Consider the following 21567-nt stretch of genomic DNA (forward strand, 5'->3'; position numbering starts at 1 on the left):
AACTAAATATCTCCTGGAAAGTAGTTCTCGAGACCTCTGTTTTTCCTCAGGGCATCCTTTGACGGCGGTTCCATTAGGATGTCTCCACATTCATAAATGTAGCAGGTATTATTACATCATTGCCTTCAGGCGATATTGAACTGTCCGGCACAGCCCTGCTCTCTGGCTTGTAAACAGATACTGATGGTGGGGTCAGCATCTCGCCTACCTCCCTTCCCACACTGCGAGATCATATGTAGACTTGCACAAGTCTCTAAGGCAATAATTATTACCGTATTTGACGTAATAAGCGCTCCGGGCGCTCTCAAAATTAGAAATAGGGGCTCTTGTTAGAATATTATTTTGGTGAAAAAAACCAGAGTTGAAAGGTAAATTTCATGGTTTATTCTGACAGCCTGAAATGTTTATGTACGACAGATATATTTTTCCAGAATTTAATTGCCCATAATTAAGTGTGCATATAACAGATGAGTGCGTATTTTAAGCGAATATATAAGTCTTGTGTACATTGATCAATCGGAAGGGGTGCTATTTAGGATTGTTCACTGGCCAATATATTAGCGACTATCGCCGTGGGCGCTTATTAGAGCGGGGCGCTTATTACGTCGAATACGGTAGTTTAAATCATAAGTTCTAAATTATGTATATTATGAGAACAAGTTGGAGTCCTCAGAACTGTCCACATATCTAGACTTGACTCTTAGGAGGATAGAATTACATCACTTTCAAGGCCTTTTCTATCAGTACAGCTTTGGAGCAAGGCTAGATCAGATGTATCCTTGACACTGATCGGTCATCATGGAGTAACAGTCTCTTCTTGGATATATTATAATCCGGTAGATGAAACACGATCAGTGATATATTTCACACGCTCATGTATTGCTTGGGTATTTCTCTTGCTTTCTGGACAGAAGATCAATACTTGCATCATAGCATAGCTTGGGTTTAGTGTTGATATTGATATTATCATTATGTAACATGACAGATTGCTTGCTGATGCAGTCCAGAGCTTGTGAAATGTGTCCACGGGATTGCCATTGCACATGCTGCTCTCTTGTCAGTGTTGTAGGAGAGCTTCAGCATGGGGATTGGATGGCCAGAATGTCAGCTTAGTATTGGTAATGCTTACAGGATATTGTAGGGTGTGACCATCTCTCTTGGATCTGAACTTCAGTGATGTTTCAAGCAAGTGTTTGTTTGTTGTTTAACGCCACACTCAGCAATATTCCAGCTATATGACGCCGTCTGTAAATAATCGAGTCTGGACCAGACAATCCAGTGATTGATGTCATGAGCATCGATCCACCCATTTGGGATACGATGACATGCATTAACCAAGTCAGCGAGCTTGACCACCCGATCCCATTAGTCGCCTTTTACAACAAGCATAGTCGCCTTTTACAACAAGCATGGGTTGCTGAAGACCTATTCTACCCCGGATCTTCATGGGTATTTCCAGCTTGTGAATGCTTCACATCGTTGCTGCTATATCTATTCTTGACCGTCTCAATATTCTGCATATGGAAGGTTGTTCACAGTCTGTCATAATATAATTTCTCTCCTGTATAGATTGTACATGTTATCATCATCATCAGTACAGGGGCGGTCGGGTAGCCAAGTGGTTAAAGCATTCGCTCGTCATGCCGAAGACCCGGGTTCGATTCCCTATTTCTGGTGTCCCCCGACGTGATATTGCTGGAAAATTGCTAAAAGCGGCGTTAAACCATACTCACTTATCAGAACAATTTCAATTTTAAGACTTGCTCTATATTGTTGCCAACTTAGTGACTGCACGGTACCTATTTCTGTTATTACATAACAATGTGAAGGTCAAGGTGGTATTGCTTGTACAACCCAGGTCTTCCTTGTGAAACCAGGATCTCCATGTCGTCATACATAAGACAAACATTCAGAGCTGTAGTTTTTAAATGGGCATAGCCTACTGTCCAAATTTACTTCAGTGGTATAGGGCAAGCATTGTTTAGGGTGCAGAGGTCACCTTGAAACATACAGTGTTGAAACTAGGGAAATGGACTTTCAACTGTTGTATAATCATGATAATAAACTGTTTGGGTCCAGGTCATTGAGGTAACCAAGTGTCTCTTCAGAATGAAAACACTTCAAAACAGAATTTTTGAAGGTGATTGAATTTTTTTTTATGCTCTCACACATCTAGTTATACTGTACAGTGTATTTATGAATACTCACTATTGCACGGGAATCACGCACGTTGAGACGCCCAATGCTAACACTGTATTTGTGTGCGCGTGATTCCCGTGCACCCTTTTGAGTTGAGTTGATTGGTTCAACTGTGTCCTATGGCCCTGTGATGCAGGGGTAGCATTATGCAGATGGCTGTTTCAATGAATGCTCGTTCCACCCATGACGAACAGGTCTGGTTGTTGATGAAATATAGTGATAGCTAAATAGACAGATTTTTTATTCATGTCTTTAAATGTAGTATCCAGTTATGTATGACTGTTTAATAATCTCATACCAACTTTGACTGGAGTAGATCCGATAGTTTTTCAGATATTGTAGTAAACGTTGGTACCTTAAATTAACTCCCAGACTATAGAGTGGGTCAATCTGCGTCAAGTGATTATGTATTATGTCATTGGTTATGGGACATTGGTTACTGGATGTAACAATCTGTGTTGAAGTGCCTTGGACTGTATGACACATCACTGTCACAATTCAGAATTACCTCCCTTAGCCATTCAGGATCTGCTGAACCCCATACCCGTGCTTGTGGATTTTACCACAGCTTGTTTGCAGTTAAGGGGTCAGTGATCTGTGTCACGTTGAGCTTCCTCCCACATTAAGCTGACCCATGATACAGTTGAAATGCTGATTAACATGTGGAAAACTCTGGAAATCCCAACTCACATTCAATATAATGTAACTATGGAATCAAGTTTGGGCTTGGGCCAGACAAACCAGTGGTCGATATCAGTGTTCCACATTGGGGCACATTGACACCCCTTCAGCAAGGATGTAAGAACAGTGTTCCCGCTGGCTTTCGAAACTGGTGGACTGGCAACTCTAAAAATTACCTGAGTCCCCCTAATTTTGTCCATCCCAACTTTAAAAAAAAAACCAAAACGCATGAAAGTTACCTGGTTTTAATTCTTTCCACACATGTTCGATGACGTCATCTCTGAAGTTAGATTTACACGTCATCGACACCAAAGTTCAGTCACAATTTGCTCTCTGTTTCGAATATTTCTAGACTGAGTTGCTACTATATCGCCATTGTTTTGTTCAACAACCAAGATTTATAAGGAACTTTATTTGCTGGTCCACAGGGACTGGCAGTCCCTTGAATTACCGGTCCAAGCCTAATTGAACTGGTAAAAAACTGGTAATAACCGGTGAACAGGAACACTAAGGATAGGAGTGGAAGTGCTTACTGTAGGCTCGGTGCATCACTATACTGTGAGCAACTATATGAGTGTTGGGGCTGATGGGTACCCTTGTGGCTAAAGTGTTCACTCGTCATGTGGAAAGCTGAGGATTGATTCCCCACATGGACACATCGTGTGCAGTCTGTTCCTAGTGTCCCCCCTCCATGATATTGGGTTCGCCTCGATTATGTTTCTAGGTTTGTCAGCACCATACCCGTGCTCGTGGGTTTCACCGAAGTGGTAAACGTCTGAGACCTGCATCATTTCGGGCTTTCCTCCCACATTAAGCTGACACGCCGTGATATAACTGGAATACTGTTAAAAGCGGCGTTAAGCCAACTCACTCACTCACTCACTCCATGATATTGTAATGTTCGAGACAGCAGGGTAAAACCAACCTTCCTCATGCTTAAATGTCTACCTTGGTCTTTGGTTAAGTATCTTAATGACAGACTGTATCATTACGGTTTCACTACTGAGGACCTTTTTACCTAGAATGTGTATTGTAGGTGACCTTGGCCTCAGAATATGTATTGTATTCAGACAGACCGTATCATTAGAGCTCCAGAGTTGGGACCTGTTCTGCCTTAGAGTGTGTATTGTAGGTGACCTTGGCCTCAGAATATGTATTGTATTCAGACAGACCGTATCATTAGAGCTCCAGAGTTGGGACCTGTTCTGCCCTAGAGTGTGTATTGTAGGTGACCTTGGCCTCAGAATATGTATTGTATTCAGACAGACCATATCATTAGAGCTCCAGAACTGGGACCTGTTCTGCCCTAGAATGTGTATTGTAGTTGACCTTGGTCTCAAGATACGTATGGTATCCAGACAGACTGTATCATTAGAGCCCCAGAACTGGGACCTGTTCTGCCCCAGAATATGTATTGTAGTTGACCTTGGTCTCAAGATATGTATGGTATCCAGACAGACTGTATCATTAGAGCTCCAGAACTGGGACCTGTTCTGCCCTAGAATGTGTATTGTAAGTCACGATGGCCTCAGGATACGTATGGTATCCAGACAGATTGTATCATCAGAGCTCCAGAACTGGGACCTGTTCTGCCCTAGATTAAGCACAGGGTCTACACATAGAGTAGTCTAATCATTATATTGGTTGTTTAGCCGGAACCAAGTGAAAGATTGAACTGTGTGTTCTGGAAACTCAGTATCCTGTTAAGAGGCAGCTATTCCCAAGTGCAGTACTTTTCCACATAGGGCCATGGTAAGGAGAATAGTAGACACGATGTCAACTCATTCACTCCGTGGGACGTTACAATTTCGCTCACTCAGCAAGTGTGATTGAGATGAAGATCGGAAATAGTGTATTCATATCGCTAGGGTTTAATCCAGGTACTGTATATTGGATATGATTTCACGTAGCGCCTGTCCGAAACCATGACAACTAGATCCAGGAACCACTTAGCAAATTGGCTTAAAATTGCCTCTGCTACCTCGTTTTGAAATGGAAGTCGTTTGCATTAAGTGTGAGATCATCGTTAGTGGGGGACATGTCCATTAGATACAATGAGTTCGGGGAATATCATGCATGGTGAAATCCCTGACTTCAAGGTAAAAGTTATGGTAATGCAAAACTGTTGATCAGCTTAGTGTTTGTTTGAGAAGATTTTTTGCGGTGGTAATATTAATATGATGATCCTCAGGGAGATTCCTATTTCAAAGTTGTCGAGTCTTATTCGGAAATAGTTGGCAGTTGTGAGCATCAAATGTTCAGTATGTTTCACAAGAACAGCAATGCTTTCAGAAGTGATTCATTTCCGATTCAATTTGAAAGCTTATTTGAAAAATCATTTGTTTCAGATATACCGCAAAGAAAGTTTGAATGTGATTAGTTGTGTTTGCGTGACAACTAGTTACAATGTATGTTTACTCTGGATTTGGTTACTTAATTGAATGAATACAAAAATCTCCTTTAAGAGGCATAAATTCATCAGCTTTTCAGTAGCTTTTAAGTCAGCTTGTGTTTCCTGTTTTGTCTCTACATTGACGTCAGTGTGTGGTTAACATTATGGCTTGAAGAGATTCTACATCTATACCGAAATGATTTATATATGAAACATCGAAGAGAGATTAATAAAAAGAATTCAGCCTCCTTCTGCAACAGCAATACGTTGCTACGGAAAGTAATTTGTGAAATGGAAAGCGATTGAAACAGAATTACTTCTTTGGAAAAGTTAAAATGGGAGTCTGGCTTAAAACGCAAATTATTTTTTAAGCCACAAGGGAAGCAATGATTTGGGTTAGGTCCAATTTGCCACCGATATCCATTGTATGGAGTGTAGATCGATGTATAGTTGTATGTAGAGGTACAGAGGGATTGCAGATCACGCTCAGATCAATATACATGGTGTGTGTGTTTCTACGGGGCTGGGTATTTGGTCGGATCTGTAACCCCGTTTAGTCAAAACATGCTGTGTGTGTAGGAGGTAGAATCAATAGCGAGGCGGCAATGATGCAGGAAAAAACCAGTTTAGTCTGGAAAGTTTTGAAGTTTGGAATACAGACTTGTTTGTTCCTTGTTTTTCTGGAGATAGATTTGTAATAAAAGTCATATTTAGGAAACCTTTAACAGATTGAAGGGAAAATATCAAGTGTGATTGATTAGGCCAGGCTTTTTTTATTTTTCGGATTACGGATTTTTCAGCCCAAAGTCCAGGGTTTGAGGAGGGAAAAATAACCCGAAAACGCCAGATGCATTCTTTTTTAATGCAGAGGGCCTCTTTAGGCATACTTTAGGAACATATTCTGTGCTCAAATGACCGCCATTTGTGACGATAAAGCCCCTTGTAACAATTAAAATTCTACCACTTACAACACGGACAAATGTCAAGGGAAGCTATTCATATTCGGCTTCGAGATCAACAAAGTGTATCTCTTTACTTGTTTACAACGGTAAATTCATATGGTTTTTTTTTATTAAAAGGTAATGATAACAAATAAAATAACTGACTACATGGCTATCGGCGGTGAAAAAAAATGGAAATCTGATATTTTTTTTTTTACATTTTCTCAAAAATTAGTGTCGGCTGGTCCGTGATCCGAAAAATATAAAACGCCTGGCCTTAATATAGGTTTAATATAGGGTTTAGTGTTGCATCCAAGATTATTGCACTTATATAGCGAATTGCATTCATGTGTGTGTGTGTGGCTGCTTGTACTAATGCTGATTTTATAGTGTTAGCCCTCTGAGATACCATCCCGCAGTTTAACATGAATACCCCACTCAGACACAGCCAACCAGTCCTTGTTTTAGCCCCTTAGTATCTGAGCTGGATAGAACCATCTTTCTGAGGAAGATCTCTAGGGTCTGTTGTTGAACAAAACATCAGTGATATTCATATTAGTGTATTTTCAAACGAAGTCGGTGACCATCAGGGTTTCCCCTTGTCTATTTTTAGTGCAAGGGAATAGGATTATTATTTTGCTTTGCTTTGAGGTTAAATATATATTTGAAGTGACCTTGTTTCGAATTTTTAAAAATAAAGAAAATTGTGACTTAACTTTGTGTGAATGATGTGTAGATCTAACTAAGTTACTTCAGAGATGACATGCATTGAACATGGTGTTGAAAGAATTAAAAGCAGGAATTTTCATACGTATTTTTATAAGTTTAAGTTGGGACTGACAAAAATTAAGGGGGCCCGGTAATTTTTAGATTTGCCAGTCTCAAAAGCCAGCGGGAACGCTGATTATAATTAGCACAGTATTGGTTGAGTCTGCCTCACAGAAAAGGTTCTTATAACAGTTTTAAGACAGGTTAGATCAGATCTTAATCATTGTTAGCATCCGTTGATAAACTAATGAAGGGTAGTTACTATGCGGAAAATTCTCACTAGACCGAATAATGAGACTGTGAATAACGGCTTAAACCTCCGCCTGCCTCGAGATGTTACTCATCTCAGGGTGGATAAGTGATGTTTGGTTCTGTCTCTAATGCTGTAGGATGCAGTAAAATGGGGCCTTTCCTCCATTAAAGTACATTGAACTTTCTGTTGCAGTCTGCAAATCTAACCAGGAATTCTGGAATATGGCAGATAAGCCTTATCGGAGTGTGTTCAGTTTTCTAGCGTATCTATTATCTGGTCAGATTATGTTCAGTAACTCTCTGGCGAACTGTGTGTTGAACTGTGTGTTAGTTTATCAGCCATTTAACTCTGTTTTAATTGCAGATAATACCTTCTGCTTGGCTAAGTAATTATGCCAGGTTTATTTTGGTCATGGAAGTGCTGTCTTAGCACATTCTGATTGGTTGACGCCTTGATTGGTTCACATTGCAAATCTGTCCCGCAGTAAAGATTAATTGACATTCTGATTGGATGGGATGGATTGATTGACAGTTAATGAAGCAGTCAAATAAACGCAGTTAGGTGATTAGATGGTAGATTGGAAAATAGCATTATAGTCGCGGTTTTGAGAACAATTATACTTTATCATGCTGAAGATGTATGTCTGAGAAGTGCATGTTCAATTTATTAGTTGGTATTCCAATTTATTTGATTTTTTTTATTTGCGTTAAAAATGCCTACATCATTATACTCCATCCTAAAAGGGGGGGGGGGGTATATGGCTATACCTTGTATACCAAGGAATTCATTCCACCTTCCGAGGCCATTTATGCCAGCTATAATTTCAAAACTACGTCATAGATTCTTTTCAAACTTGGTGAACACTTTTTATACCTTTTGGCGAGGTGCAGTGCAAAGTTTGATTTCAATATTTGGATTGTCTGAAAAATACAGATTTGTTCATTTTTGTACTTAGAATTTTTTTGCTTAAACATTTGTGCAAAGTTTGATTTTGATATGTGTATTTTCCGAAAAATATAATGTTTTTTATATTGTGAACCCAGAATTTGTGTTAACTTCGACATTAGTGTGGCCTGTGACTTGAAAACTCCTTTACAGATTATTTTCTAATTGAGGGTACAGTTTCTATACCAGTAGGAGAGGTGCAGTGCAAAGTTTGATATTGATAAGTGGATTTTCAGAAAAAAAATTGCTTTTTTTCATGTTTTGAACTTAGAAATACATTGAGTCAAAGTCGGAGGTATTTGTGAGCCCTGCTCTCTTTTTGTCTTGTTTGAATTTTGGTATTTTGTTAAGCATTTATTATGATGTATATATATGGCAAAGTTTGTCATGGAATCTTGGATATGTTAATTTTTAAGAGTAAATATGGTACTGTCGTTATTTCACAGTCAGCAACATTCAAGGTATGACAGGACAGCCTGAAAGCGAGCACTGGTTTATTGTTTTGACCACATCTGCAGGGTACCATGACCTGTATCAGCCAAGTCACACTGTGTAACCACGTGATCATCATTTTAGTCCCCCCCCAAGTAGGAATTCTGGGTTAGAATAGGTTCCCAGAAACCTATGCTGGTTGTGAGAGGTGACCAGATGCAGACTTGGTGGTTTGGTACGGATGCCACGGATCATTGCTCTCAGTATCAATCGCTGGATCCATTATTTCGAGCCACTTTCATTTGGCTGGAATATTGCTGAGTTTTATTTAAGAAACAGACAAACAAATAATTTTTTGTGGCTTCTTTCAACAAGTATATGGGCCAAGCTGTTCTGCCCTAGAATCCTCCCGTGATTCAGATGCTGAGATGCAGTGTCATCAGGGGAGGTAAGCTACAAGTATATGGGCCAAGCTGTTCTGCCCTAGAATCCTCCCGTGATTCAGATGCTGAGATGCAGTGTCTTCAGGGGAGGTAAGCTACAAGTATATGGACCAAGTCATTCTGCCGAGGAATCCTCCCGTGATTCAGATGCTGAGATGCAGTGTCTTCAGGGGAGGTAAGCTACAAGTATATGGACCAAGTCATTCTGCCGAGGAATCCTCCCAAGATTCAGATGCTGAGATGCAGTGTCTTCAGGGGAGGTAAGCTACAAGTATATGGACCAAGTCATTCTGCCGAGGAATCCTCCCATGATTCAGATGCTGAGATGCAGTGTCTTCAGGGGAGGTAAGCTGCAAGTATATGGACCAAGTCATTCTGCCGAGGAATCCTCCCAAGATTCAGATGCTGAGATTCAGTGTCTTCAGGGGAGGTAAGCTACAAGTATATGGACCAAGTCATTCTGCCCTAGAATCCTCCCATGATTCAGATGCTGAGATGCAGTGTCTTCAGGGGAGGTAAGCTGCAAGTATATGGACCAAGTCATTCTGCCGAGGAATCCTCCCAAGATTCAGATGCTGAGATTCAGTGTCTTCAGGGGAGGTAAGCTACAAGTATATGGACCAAGTCATTCTGCCGAGGAATCCTCCCAAGATTCAGATGCTGAGATTCAGTGTCTTCAGGGGAGGTAAGCTACAAGTATATGGACCAAGTCATTCTGCCGAGGAATCCTCCCAAGATTCAGATGCTGAGATTCAGTGTCTTCAGGGGAGGTAAGCTACAAGTATATGGACCAAGTCATTCTGCCGAGGAATCCTCCCAAGATTCAGATGCTGAGATTCAGTGTCTTCAGGGGAGGTAAGCTACAAGTATATGGTTCAAGTCATTCTGCCTAGGAATCTTCCCAAGATTCAGATGCTGAGATTCAGTGTCTTCAGGGGAGGTAAGCAACAAGTATATGGACCAAGTCATTCTGCCGAGGAATCCTCCCAAGATTCAGATGCTGAGATTCAGTGTCTTCAGGGGAGGTAAGCTACAAGTATATGGATCAAGTCATTCTGCCTAGGAATCCTCCCAAGATTCAGATGCTGAGATTCAGTGTCTTCAGGGGAGGTAAGCTACAAGTATATGGACCAAGTCATTCTGCCGAGGAATCCTCCCAAGATTCAGATGCTGAGATTCAGTGTCTTCAGGGGAGGTAAGCTACAAGTATATGGACCAAGTCATTCTGCCGAGGAATCCTCCCAAGATTCAGATGCTGAGATTCTTTGTCTTCCCAAGGTCAATTATCCTGAGATGATGCAGCATGCAGTTTTTCTCTTCTGACTGTTGCTTCAGGTTCTACTGATATGTGAATACAAAATAAGCTGCAAAGCTTATCTGCAAAGCTTTGAAGATAGTCACAGGTTTGTTGGTGCTATTCAGTGCTGGCAGAATGCTAATGGTGTTTCAGTCGTTTGAACTATTGAACAATTGTGAAGTGTGATAGGAAACGTTAGAGAAGATTCTTGAAGGTATAGTTCGGGAAATCCCATAACGTACAGGTAAACCTTTACATATTTTGAGATTTTGCTGAAGACGGCTCATGATCTATTAATTCAGTTCATCTAGGGGCTACAGGATCAATAGTCTATGCTAAGTTCACATGTTTGTCCAGTAAGTGAAATGGCAGTTTAAGAGATTTTTGTGAGATGTATATTACTTGTGAAAACACTTCAGCTATTGAGCTGTGTATAAATCAGCCTTTTTATTGGGTATGTTGATGCGACAATCATGTCGCACACGTTAATATCTTGGGAATATTTTGGTGACCTTTTTGTTATATTCATCGAGGAACTTCACACAGTTATCCACTGTGGAAGTATATGGCGAGACAAAGCTCTGATCCAAAGAGATTTTGAAAGTGCATTCAATTTTTTAGCCTTTGGGTTAGGAAATTGTGTGTCCATAATGGCATCCATAACATTTTTTTATTTTTTCTTGTGAACTGTGAGATTGAGTTGTCAGATGCTGCTCACCCGAAGTGGGGTGAGATTGTGTGAGGGAGAAGGGTAGGGCTGGAAGAGTCCAAATTTACTACCTGTGTACCCAACACCCTATTACCCTACCCAGACCCGTGAAGATTCCGGGGTAGACTAGGACTTCAGCAACCAATACTTGCCGTAAAAGGTGACTATGCTTGTCGTAAAAGGTGACTAATGGGATCGGTTGTCAGGCTTGGTGACTTGGTTGATACATGTCATCAATCCCAATTGAGCGGATCGATGCTCATGATGTAAATCACTGGATTGTCTGGTCCAGACTTGATTATTTTACAGACTGCCATCATATAGCTGGAATATTGCCAAGTGTGGCGTTGAACAACAAACAAACAAACAAACAAATGTTACCCTACCCTATCCGGGTATCCACTGTAGGTCTCAAGAAATGGGTTTAAAATGTCCGATTTGGAATAGTTTGACCATAGCCCTGACAAAATGTATTTAGATACACATATGAAGTGATCTGGTCATGTGTACGCAGAAATTGACTGAAGCTTTATCTTTATTCAAACATATAAAAGTCAGAAGGAATGCGTTCATAGTCGGAAAGAAATGTGAAAATTAGTGAGTTGCAGTGTAACCATGAAGTTCTAGGTGATTTTTGTCATTAAACAATGTATCACGTGACCAACCCCGGGTTCGTGTAGTCCTGTGGGTACACGGGTCCTGCTCAGGACCCACCTGACCCGAGTACCCGAGCTACCTGCCCAAGCTGTAGAGGAAGGCGTCCAATGTGGCCATTGTTCTTTTTCTAAAAGGGGGCACGGGTGGCCCAGTCTTCTAAGGCGCCGCAATTCGCTGTGCAGAGTTGCGTCCCTTGGGCACGCCAGAAACCTATGATTGTGGGTTCGAATCCAGGTTCGCCCCGATTATGTTTCTAGGTTTGTCAGCACCATAGCCGTGCTCGTGGGTTTCACCGAAGTGGTAAACATCTGAGACCTGCATCACTTTGGGCTTTCCTCCCACATTAAGCCGACACGCCGTGATATAACTGGAACACTGTTAAAAGTGGCGTTAAACCCAACTCACTCACTCTTTTTCTAAAACAATATTCTTAAAAATGAAACTGTATTGGTGAAATGGCCTATTTATGTAGGTCTTCATATTTATCGATTGTAAGAACATTGTTTTATATTTTACCATGTTTACTGTAAGTAGTACATTTAAACATAGTGTATACCAGACCACGTAGACAATGAGACGTCATCACATCAGAGACATTCTGACATCTAGTCAAATACGTGTCACACATGACATGTCTTCCTTTGAAGTCTAATAGCTTGTTTTATACATTCCAAAAAGCTTCAGTCAAAATCTGTGGTTAACTTATCATGTTGAGTTACTTTGTTGCTGTTTGTGATGACTACAAAGGGTGGTTAGCTCAACTGGTGTGCAGACCATAAGGTACAAGGAAGATTAAATGTTCACAGCTGGTAGCATCGAGCAAAGGACACGTTTTATTCAGGCAAAAAAGGGAAAACTCATTGTTGTGATGTGTCAATAGATTTTTGTTTTCTCTTGATATTTTTAGGGCACAATTGTCTTAGGCACTGCAATTTGCTGTGCAGAACATGTAGAAACCGATGATTGTGGGTTTGAATCCTGGTTTGCCCTGATTATATTTCTAGGTTTCTCAGCACCATACCTATGCTTGTGTGTTTCACCAAAAATGGTAATCGTCTGAGACCTGCATCTCTTTGGGCTTTCCTCCCACTTCGGCTGACATGCTGTGATATAACTGGAAAACTGTTCAAAGCAGCATTAAACCCAACTCACTCATTCTTGTAGGTTTGGCTCTGATAGGACTTCAGTATTATGAAGAAATAACACTGTCACTGTGTGCACACTGAGAAATAACCCAGTGGAGCACAGCTCCATGATCCTTCTGTCTGCAATGTCTGAATTCAATATGGATGTGACCAAAATATATTGGAATCTTTCTTCATTTCAGAGTTTGTTACCAATAACTTGGAACATTTGAATTTTGAACATATGCCAAAAACTGGACAGTTTTACATCAACTGTTGTGTGATTCTTGACATTTTTTACTCCAAACCAGCCAACAACATTTCTAAAGGATATGGTTATGGATCAGAGGATATGATAAAATGACCTTTTTCTACTGAGCAAATCTAGTTGGATGGTAAATCATATGTAATGATTTATTTGAAGAACTAGAATGCATTCCATCAGTGCTGATGTGACTTGTGTATGAAGATTGTGTATTGAGTTACTATTCTGTGGACTTAGTTGACCGTGATCTCGAGGACTTGACCTCATCATGGAGTGTCTGGCCTACAATCAACAGAGGTTCGCCTCAGTCATTGAGAACATCAACAGGGAACTTCATGAAAAAGGTGAGATCGGTGTTAGATATAGGGCGGCCATTTTTTTGTTGTTGTCTCTTTGACCTTCAGGTTGTCATTGTTGCTGTGCTTTTCTTTTGGGTTTGTTTTGTGTCTTGATGTTTGTTCCTTCATGCTGTTGAGTAAACATGTAGATGGTAGATGTGTCAACTGTGTCTTCATGGTTGTTTTGTTCTTACCCTTCTTTTGTGTACATTGTCGCAGTTGGTGCAGCAAATGTGGAATTCTTTTTTACAATGTTTGGAACTTTATAGTGTCAGAAAAGAAATGTCTCCTCTTTTAGCATTGTTTGGTATTCATATCTGATGGTTTGAGATGCTGTCCATGTTTTTTCTTGATGTAAGAACTAGTAGTTTTTTTCAGGTTCTTTTATCATATTTATTTTTCCAGAAGTATTATGGTACATACAGTATGGAACAGCAAATATAAGATAGCTTTGCGATAAATAGCAAAAAACAGTGAAGATTTAGGCATGGTTTATTTCATAATAAAACATTGTTCTATCATAACGTCATTTCTGGAGATTCAGACATACGCTTGCAACTTGATAATGTCGTAAATTAACAATGCTAGACCACCGTCATATAGCTGGAATATTGCTGAGTGCAGCATTAAACAACAAACCAACCAACCAATGCTAATTGTGAGAGGGTATTGAGTTGTTCCTCTTAGATGTAGCTGGGCAATATAGATAAAGGCAATGGCTGAATTATCGCCCTCAAAAGTGGTCAAGATAGCAAACTGTAATGGCGGAAAAGGTACAGGTAACGTCTGTCAGTTGTTTGTGTTTGTGAGATTATTCAGGGAATACCAAACTTAACCCCCTGTTAATAGAATGGACTTGTCCGACATTGCTGTGATCAAATTGTATTCAGGGAGGCATCATTATATAAATTTGGTAAAATATTTTTAAATCTTGTTAACTGTATCAACATCCTAAAGAGGCTGTTGATATTTCGTTTGAGAAATAAACGTCTCATGGTCGTTGTTTAACGTACATTTATACAATGCAGGGAGAATAAACCACTCAGGTCTGCACCCTAGGTAGTTTATTTTCCCTGCAGTGTTTTAGTGTACGATAAACACACACCCCCACCCCAAATTTCTCCATCGTGTATTTCTTAAATATATCATGGAGAAATATGCTGGAGAAGTATTTTCTTTTTCTACAGGATCATATGACCTGGAGTAGCAATAAAATATGCATTAATAATGGGAAAATACTATTGATTAGATATGAAATATGAAATATCAATTGAAACATCGTATATCAACAAAAGTCATGGTGTATGCTTGTGGTTTGTTAACATGGGGGTGTTTGAGTAGGTCAGCGGTTAAAGCAGTCGTTCATCATGCCGATGGCCAGGGTTCAATTTCCTGCATGGTACCTCATGAACAGCTTCTCTGGCATCCTCTGGCATCCCCTGGTGTCCCCTAACATCCCCTGGTGTCCCCTGGCATCCTCTGAAATCCCCTGGCATCCTCTGGCGTCCCCTGGTGTCCCATGGCATCCGCTGGAATCCCCTGGTGTCCCCTGGTGTCCACTGGTGTCCCCTGGCATCCGCTAAAATCCCCTGGCGTCCCCTGGTGTCCCCTGGCATCCGCTGGCGTCCTCTGGTGTCCCCTGGTGTCCCATGGCATCCGCTGGTGTCCCCTGGTGTCCCCTGGCATCCCCTTAAATCCCCTGGCGTCCCCTGGTGTCCCCTGGCATCCGCTGGAATCCCCTGGCGTCCTCTGGTGTCCCCTGGCATCCGCTAGAATCCCCTGGCATCCTCTGGTATCCCCTGGTGTACCCTGGCATAATCTGGCATCCCCGGGCATCCGCTGGAATCCCCTGGCGCCCCCTGGCATCCTCTGGTCCCCTGGCATACCCTGGCATCCCTGGCATCCTCTAGCATCCTCTAGTGTCCCCTTGTATTCCCTGGCATCCTCTGGTGTCCCCACGCATCGCCTGGTGTCTCTGGCATCCTCTGGTGTCCTCTGGAATCCTCTGGCATCCCCTGGTGTCCCCTGGCATCCTCTGGCATCCCTTGGTGTCCCCTGACATCATCTGGCATCCCCTGGTGTCCCCTGGCATCCGCTGAAATCCCCTGGCGTCCCCAGGTGTCCCCTGGCATCCGCTGGAATCCCCTGGCGTCCTCTGGTGTCCCCTGGCATCCCCTGGCATCCTCTGGCATCCCCTGGTGTCCCCTGGCATCCCCTGGTGTCCCCTGGCATCCTCGGGCGTCCTCTGGCGTCCCCTGGTGTGGTATTGTTGGTAGTTTGCTACAAGCGTGGCTGTTGCCCCAGGGGGAAGAAACAGGTGCCCTTCAACCACTGCCCTGCATCCTTCAGACAGACAGCTTATCAACAGTTTTGTTTACAAAGCTGAGATAATGCTGTTCTATTTTACAAATGCATGCATGAAATGTGTAGGTGAGGAGCTTGTGTTGACAAGCTACACAGTTATGTCACAAGTGACTATATAAACGTGATCGGGAGAGTCTTCTGTGGCAGCTGGTGGTCAGTGTGTTTGGATACGTGTGAACTGTATTGTGTAACACTACATTGGTGTGACGACGTTGTTGACCTGATGGAGATACAGTTGTTACCGTCTGCACCTTCTCTGGACAGTTTGGACCACGCTTGTGTGAAGGGCGACAGTAGGGACAGTTTTGAGGATGAATTTATGGACAGTTTTGAGGATGAGTTCATGGACAGTTCTGAGGACAGAGGTATGGACAGTTTCTGATATGTTCAAGTTAGACTTACAACCGCTTGCCTGGAATTGGTATGCAGTTATCTTTTACATGTGTTGACATGACCTTGTTTGACCTTCATTAAGATCTGTATGGGTAGCCCAGTAGTTATATTGTTTGCTTGTAATGCAGAAAGTCTAGGTTTAATCCCCGAAAGGTTCCCTTACTCGTTCACCTAACCTGTTATCTAACTTGATCCCACATTTCTTTCCCTGACCTGTTCCCTTACTTATTCTCTCAATTGTTCCCTCACCTATTGTCTGACTCGTTCCCTTGCCTGTTATCTAACTTGTTCCCAAATTTCGTTCCCTGTCTTGTTTCCTCACTCAGTTCCTCACCTGTTATCTACCTGGTTCCCTCAGTTGTTCCCTCACCGTTCTCACACTAGTTAGCTTTCTCGTGACCTTACTCGTTCCCTCTACTGCTGCTCACCACATTCACCAAGTGTTTCCTAACTCATTCCCTCACCTGTTCGCCCAATCATTCCCTAACTCACGCTATTCGTTCCCTCACCTCTTCCCAACCTTGTTCCCCCAATCGTTCCCTAACTCAAGCTAATTGTTCCCTCACCTGTTCCCAACCTCGTTCCCTCACCTGTTCGCCCAATCGTTCCCTAACTCATGCTAATCGCAGCAAATCCATCTAACAGATACTGTAAATCTGGAAATTAATGCGTCTTCAAATTGATATGACTGCTGACCCCAAGCCAAAAATGTGACTCAATATCAATGTGACTCCCCCACCCCATCCCAGTGGAATGATACATATCCTTACCTTAATCCAACCAACCAGCAAATAGCTTATTAGCACTGTGTAAAGCACTTCTGTAATAACCAAAAACAGTGTTTTCCTAAAAACAACAATGTTTACTCTGTTGACTGGCATTAAGGAAGTTCAAAGACAATGTAATAATTGAACCAGTAACAGTTCAGTGATTGGTATACGGAGAAGGTGTCAACAAGCTTTGACACAAGTGGGTAGAACTCTTGACCCCAGCAGTGATAACTCACCGGATGCCTATTGTGTAATTCCTATTCTTTGAATGACATTGTTATATACTTGTTACAACTGCTGCTCAATAAACCGTGTTTGTGTTTATATTCACTGTAACTTGATAATGCCCTCATATTGCTTGATTACGGGCCATTATCACGCCTGTTGTTAGGTGACGTCATAGGGTAGGGATAGGTGACGTCACGTTCAATAGTGACGTCATCTGGTTTGTTCTATGCAGTTTCTATATTTGTAAAAGTGGGTCAGTGGCATTCCTTTTGATTACAGTAAATGTTTCAAAACCGATATTGTTGTTTCTTTTTATTTGAAAACAAGTTTCATCCATTTTAGCTATAATAACGGTAACACTCTTTTCTAGGGCATTATCATTTGCAGAAGCCTCAGGTCTTTTGCTTATATGCTAAAGGACTTCATGAGGTCGATCACTGTTCATGCTGTGGACAAATGTCCTTTATTTCACAATCAGTCACAGTAGATTCTTTCTGCATCATACTCCATCATTTCAACTTCCTGTTCTAATTTCTCCCAACACCTGTCCACTGCGGAGATTCTGTATACAGTCCCAGCTGTGAAAAGCAAATCCTGCCTCCATTCCTCAAAGAGAATTGCTGATGAAGCCTGCGGTGTAACTATGTTAAACTCGAGAGCATGACATGAATTACAGCATTAATGCAATAGGCTTCATCCCAGGGAATAATGCATGTACGATAATCTCATGGAGAGCTGTCAAGTGCGGCTAGATTTTTGATTAACATGAAATTCACTGTAAGATGATATACTTGTGAACAATGGCGTTTTACTCGTAGGAGGTTTCATAGAAGGGTCTGTATAAAAACAACATGTATATAAACAGGGTTTTATCTTGATTTACAAAATTTGAAGGGAACTTTGTACCCATGTGGGAATCGAATGATTACACTAATGCCCCCAGTGAAATAGAACCTTTCAAGACATTTTGGGTCATCTTCCCGAGGCAAGAGAGTTAACTGACTTTAAAAGTCCAGTTTCAACCCTTGCCGAACTAGGCTGGTATTATAGAGTTACATTTTGACTGGGCTAATGAGTCTATGCATAGTCTAATCAAAATCGTGCACCAAAATCGAAATTTGGTTTGTAAACTGTCGTGCAGATTTCGGTCAATTGCAGGATTTGCAAAGCATGTGCACCGCCAACTTGTCGGCAGATATTTTCCAAATCTTTTTTTGTTTTTAATCAAGGTGCTCACATGATTTGATGCATTTCGCGATGTAAGACACATTTTATCACAATATAGCTCTTGATTATCGATCAGGTCGTCCTGACTGGGTGCGACCATTTTGTGTGAAGCAAACGCAAGTGATACGAGAAGTGGAATCTGATTGGTCCGTAGGAGAGGCTTAGAAGGGACATAACTTGTAGTAGCCACTGGCGCTACGATCGAGCCCAGTAATTCCAGCCTAGTTCGGCAAGGGTGGAAACTGGACTTTTAAAGTCAGTTAACTCTCTTGCCTCGGGAAACTGGACTTTGAAAGTCAGTTAACTCTCTTGCCTCGGGAAACTGGACTTTGAAAGTCAGTTAACTCTCTTGCCTCGGGAAGATGATTTTGGGTATGTCTGTTCCCAAATCAAATAGCAATGGTTTAGGGCACAGATTAATTTGAGACTGTGATGAGTGAATAGCTTGCTGAAATGAAGGTGAAGTTGATACAAATGACGTGAGACCCTTAAGATCCGGGGCAGAATAGGTCTTTACCAACCCATGCTTGCCGTAAAAGGTGACTATGCTTGTCGTAAGAGGCGACTAACAGGATCGTGTGGTCAGGCTCGCTGACTTGGTTGATGCATGTCATTGATCCCAGTTGCGTGGATCGATGCTCATGATGTCAATCACTGGATTGTCTGGTCCAGACTCGATTATTTACAGACCGGACTCATATAGCTGGAATATTGCTGAGTGTGGTGTTAAACAACAAACAAACAAACAAACAAAAACAAATGACATGATCATGAAGATGATTCTGTGAATCTACTAATGTGCAGAGTTACCTCCCTTGGATGCTCCAAATACCCGTGACTGTGGGTTTCAATTTCGGGTTCGCCCTGGTAATGTTTCTAGGTCAGCACCATACCCGTTCTCATGGGTTTCACCAGAAGGGTAAACCTCTGAGACCCGCATTACTTTGGGCTTTCCTCTCATATTAAGCTGACATGCTGATATGACTGGAGCACTGTTAAAAGGGGTGTTAAACCCGACTCACTCACCATCAGGCAGTCATTACGACACACAGCTTGGAATCCTTTCACAAAGAGTGAATGAGATGTTTTCCCAGCATAATACAGTGATGTTGGAGGAAGCTATAGAAAGTCATGACGTCTTGCTGAAAGATCATTTTTTGACAAATCTAGGATGCTTACCCAAACTGATGGCAGGGCAGGCATCCAACCGATTCAAGCCATTGGACTGCCTTTTACTTACTGATAACAAAACCTTTCAATATTTGATCGATTTAATTCAGCTATCAGCTATTTCACTTTCTGGAAACAGCTTTGAAAGCATTTTCAATATTTTACTGGGAATTTCTTTGCATGTTTTGAGAGTGAGTGAATGTTTTTTATCTCTGCCGACAGTAATTATTATATATCAGCAATAGAAACAAGAAGAGTGCTTGTGACCTATTCTAACCTGGGTCTATACAGGGTGACAAGCAATAGAGTTCTGGGGACCTATTCTAACCTGGGTCTATACAGGGTGACAAGCAATAGAGTTCTGGGGACCTATTCTAACCTGGGTCTATACAGGGTGACAAGCAATAGAGTTCTGGGGACCTATTCTAACCTGGGTCTATACAGGGTGACAAGCAATAGAGTTCTGGGGACCTATTCTAACCTGTGTTCAAACAGGTTTTAAGAAACTTTAGTTACGATTGGAAGAATAACACTAAAGTAATCATGGTTTTCTCATAAATGTTACTCAATTCAACTAGTTATCAGTCTTGAAGAAGATCAATAGTGAATAAAATTGGTGTCAGTTCTCATGCGAACATTACGAAGGAATCGGCCTGGGTTTATGTCTGTAAAGTTCTGGGAATTGACAACGAAGCAAAGCTGTCAGTTTCTTCATAGTTTAAGTATTACTCAAGAAACCCACAACAACATGTCTATTATTCCAGTTTTTCTACAGTAAATACACACCAGCCCTAATCAAATTTCCCCGCTTCGGTTGTCTCTGATTTATTCATTTGGTTTCTCACACCCACAAACTATCAACACAGGAACAAGAATTGGTTTCCATCTCGATATAGGTCAAGACGTCTTGACCTTGTGGCGGAGAGAGTATTGACCGGATTGATTGTCAGGTGGGTGTCAGCCTGGCACTGAAGGGCAGTCAAGATGTGAGCCTTTAGAGTCATCAAGCATCGGAAGTTAGAGTGATAGCCATAATTAAACAAGGTGATGATCTGAAAATTAAACAAATTGGAAATGGATGGTGATTTAGATATTGGATAGTCATGCTTACCATGACTCAAATTGCTTGGAACTATTTGTTGAATCAAAACTGAATTGATTTTTGTGATACTCTGTTATAAATGATGATTTTATGTGATTATTCTGTAAAGGTTATTTGTTGATGAGAAGTAGTATTTTTAGTATATCCTGTGTATGTCTAAATGAATAATATTTACCAACACACTTGTTTATTTAAGTTATTTATCGGATAGGAAAATAAAACAGAATTATTTTGTAAGGATAAGAATTTATGGATGAACAACTTCTTTATTACAATTAAGAGCGATGTTTCGGTGTTGGTTCCAACACCGTTATCAAACGTCACTCTTAATTGTAATAAAGAAGTTGTTAATCCATAAATTCTTATCATTACTTAGTACTCCAACTTCTAAATGCCTATCAAAGATGTCAGAATTTTTTGTCAATAACAATGATTGACAGTGCATGAGTTGGACTTTTAATGGTTTCTTTTATGAGTTGATAGGGGGATTTTTTGTAAGAACTTTCAGCTTGGTTATGTAAATAGATATCGATTATCAGCTGAGTGGGTTTCTGTATCGTAAATTATTGAATGACTAAAATCCAAGTTTAAAGTTGTATTCCAAGATATGAGTTTTTTTGTTTATTTCTTGTTTAACGCCGCACTCTGCAATATTCCAGCAATATGACGGTGGTCTGTAAATAATTGAATCTGGACCAGACAATCCAGTGATTAACATTATGAGCATCAATCCACGCAATTGGGATACGATGACATGCATCACCCAAGTTATTTGGACGCAGTGTTGGAGGGTATATATATCTGTATAGATAGATTCAGTACGGCAGTTATTTGGATGCAGTGTTGGAGGGTATATCTGTATAAACAGA

The 21567-nt window shown here is 41.2% G+C and overlaps 1 protein-coding gene across 2 annotated transcripts in view; it reads left to right on the plus strand.

Annotated features, from left to right (window-relative positions):
* The window catches only part of LOC139478679 (dystrobrevin beta-like), a 173257-nt gene that overhangs the window by 18967 nt on the left and 132723 nt on the right, over positions 1–21567 (plus strand). Inside the window, exon 2 of one of the 2 annotated variants that reach the window (XM_071261244.1) lies at positions 13045–13450. The exons of the other annotated variant lie outside the window; for it this stretch is intronic. Within the exon in view, the coding sequence (XP_071117345.1) occupies positions 13375–13450 (76 nt within the window). The 5' untranslated portion in view covers positions 13045–13374. The remainder of the gene's footprint in view (positions 1–13044; positions 13451–21567) is intronic. 2 annotated transcript variants of the gene reach the window in all.

This window comes from Haliotis cracherodii, unplaced genomic scaffold, assembly GCF_022045235.1.
Source record: "Haliotis cracherodii isolate W230 unplaced genomic scaffold, xgHalCrac1.p SCAF_4, whole genome shotgun sequence".
NCBI classification, from domain to species: Eukaryota; Metazoa; Mollusca; class Gastropoda; order Lepetellida; family Haliotidae; genus Haliotis; species Haliotis cracherodii.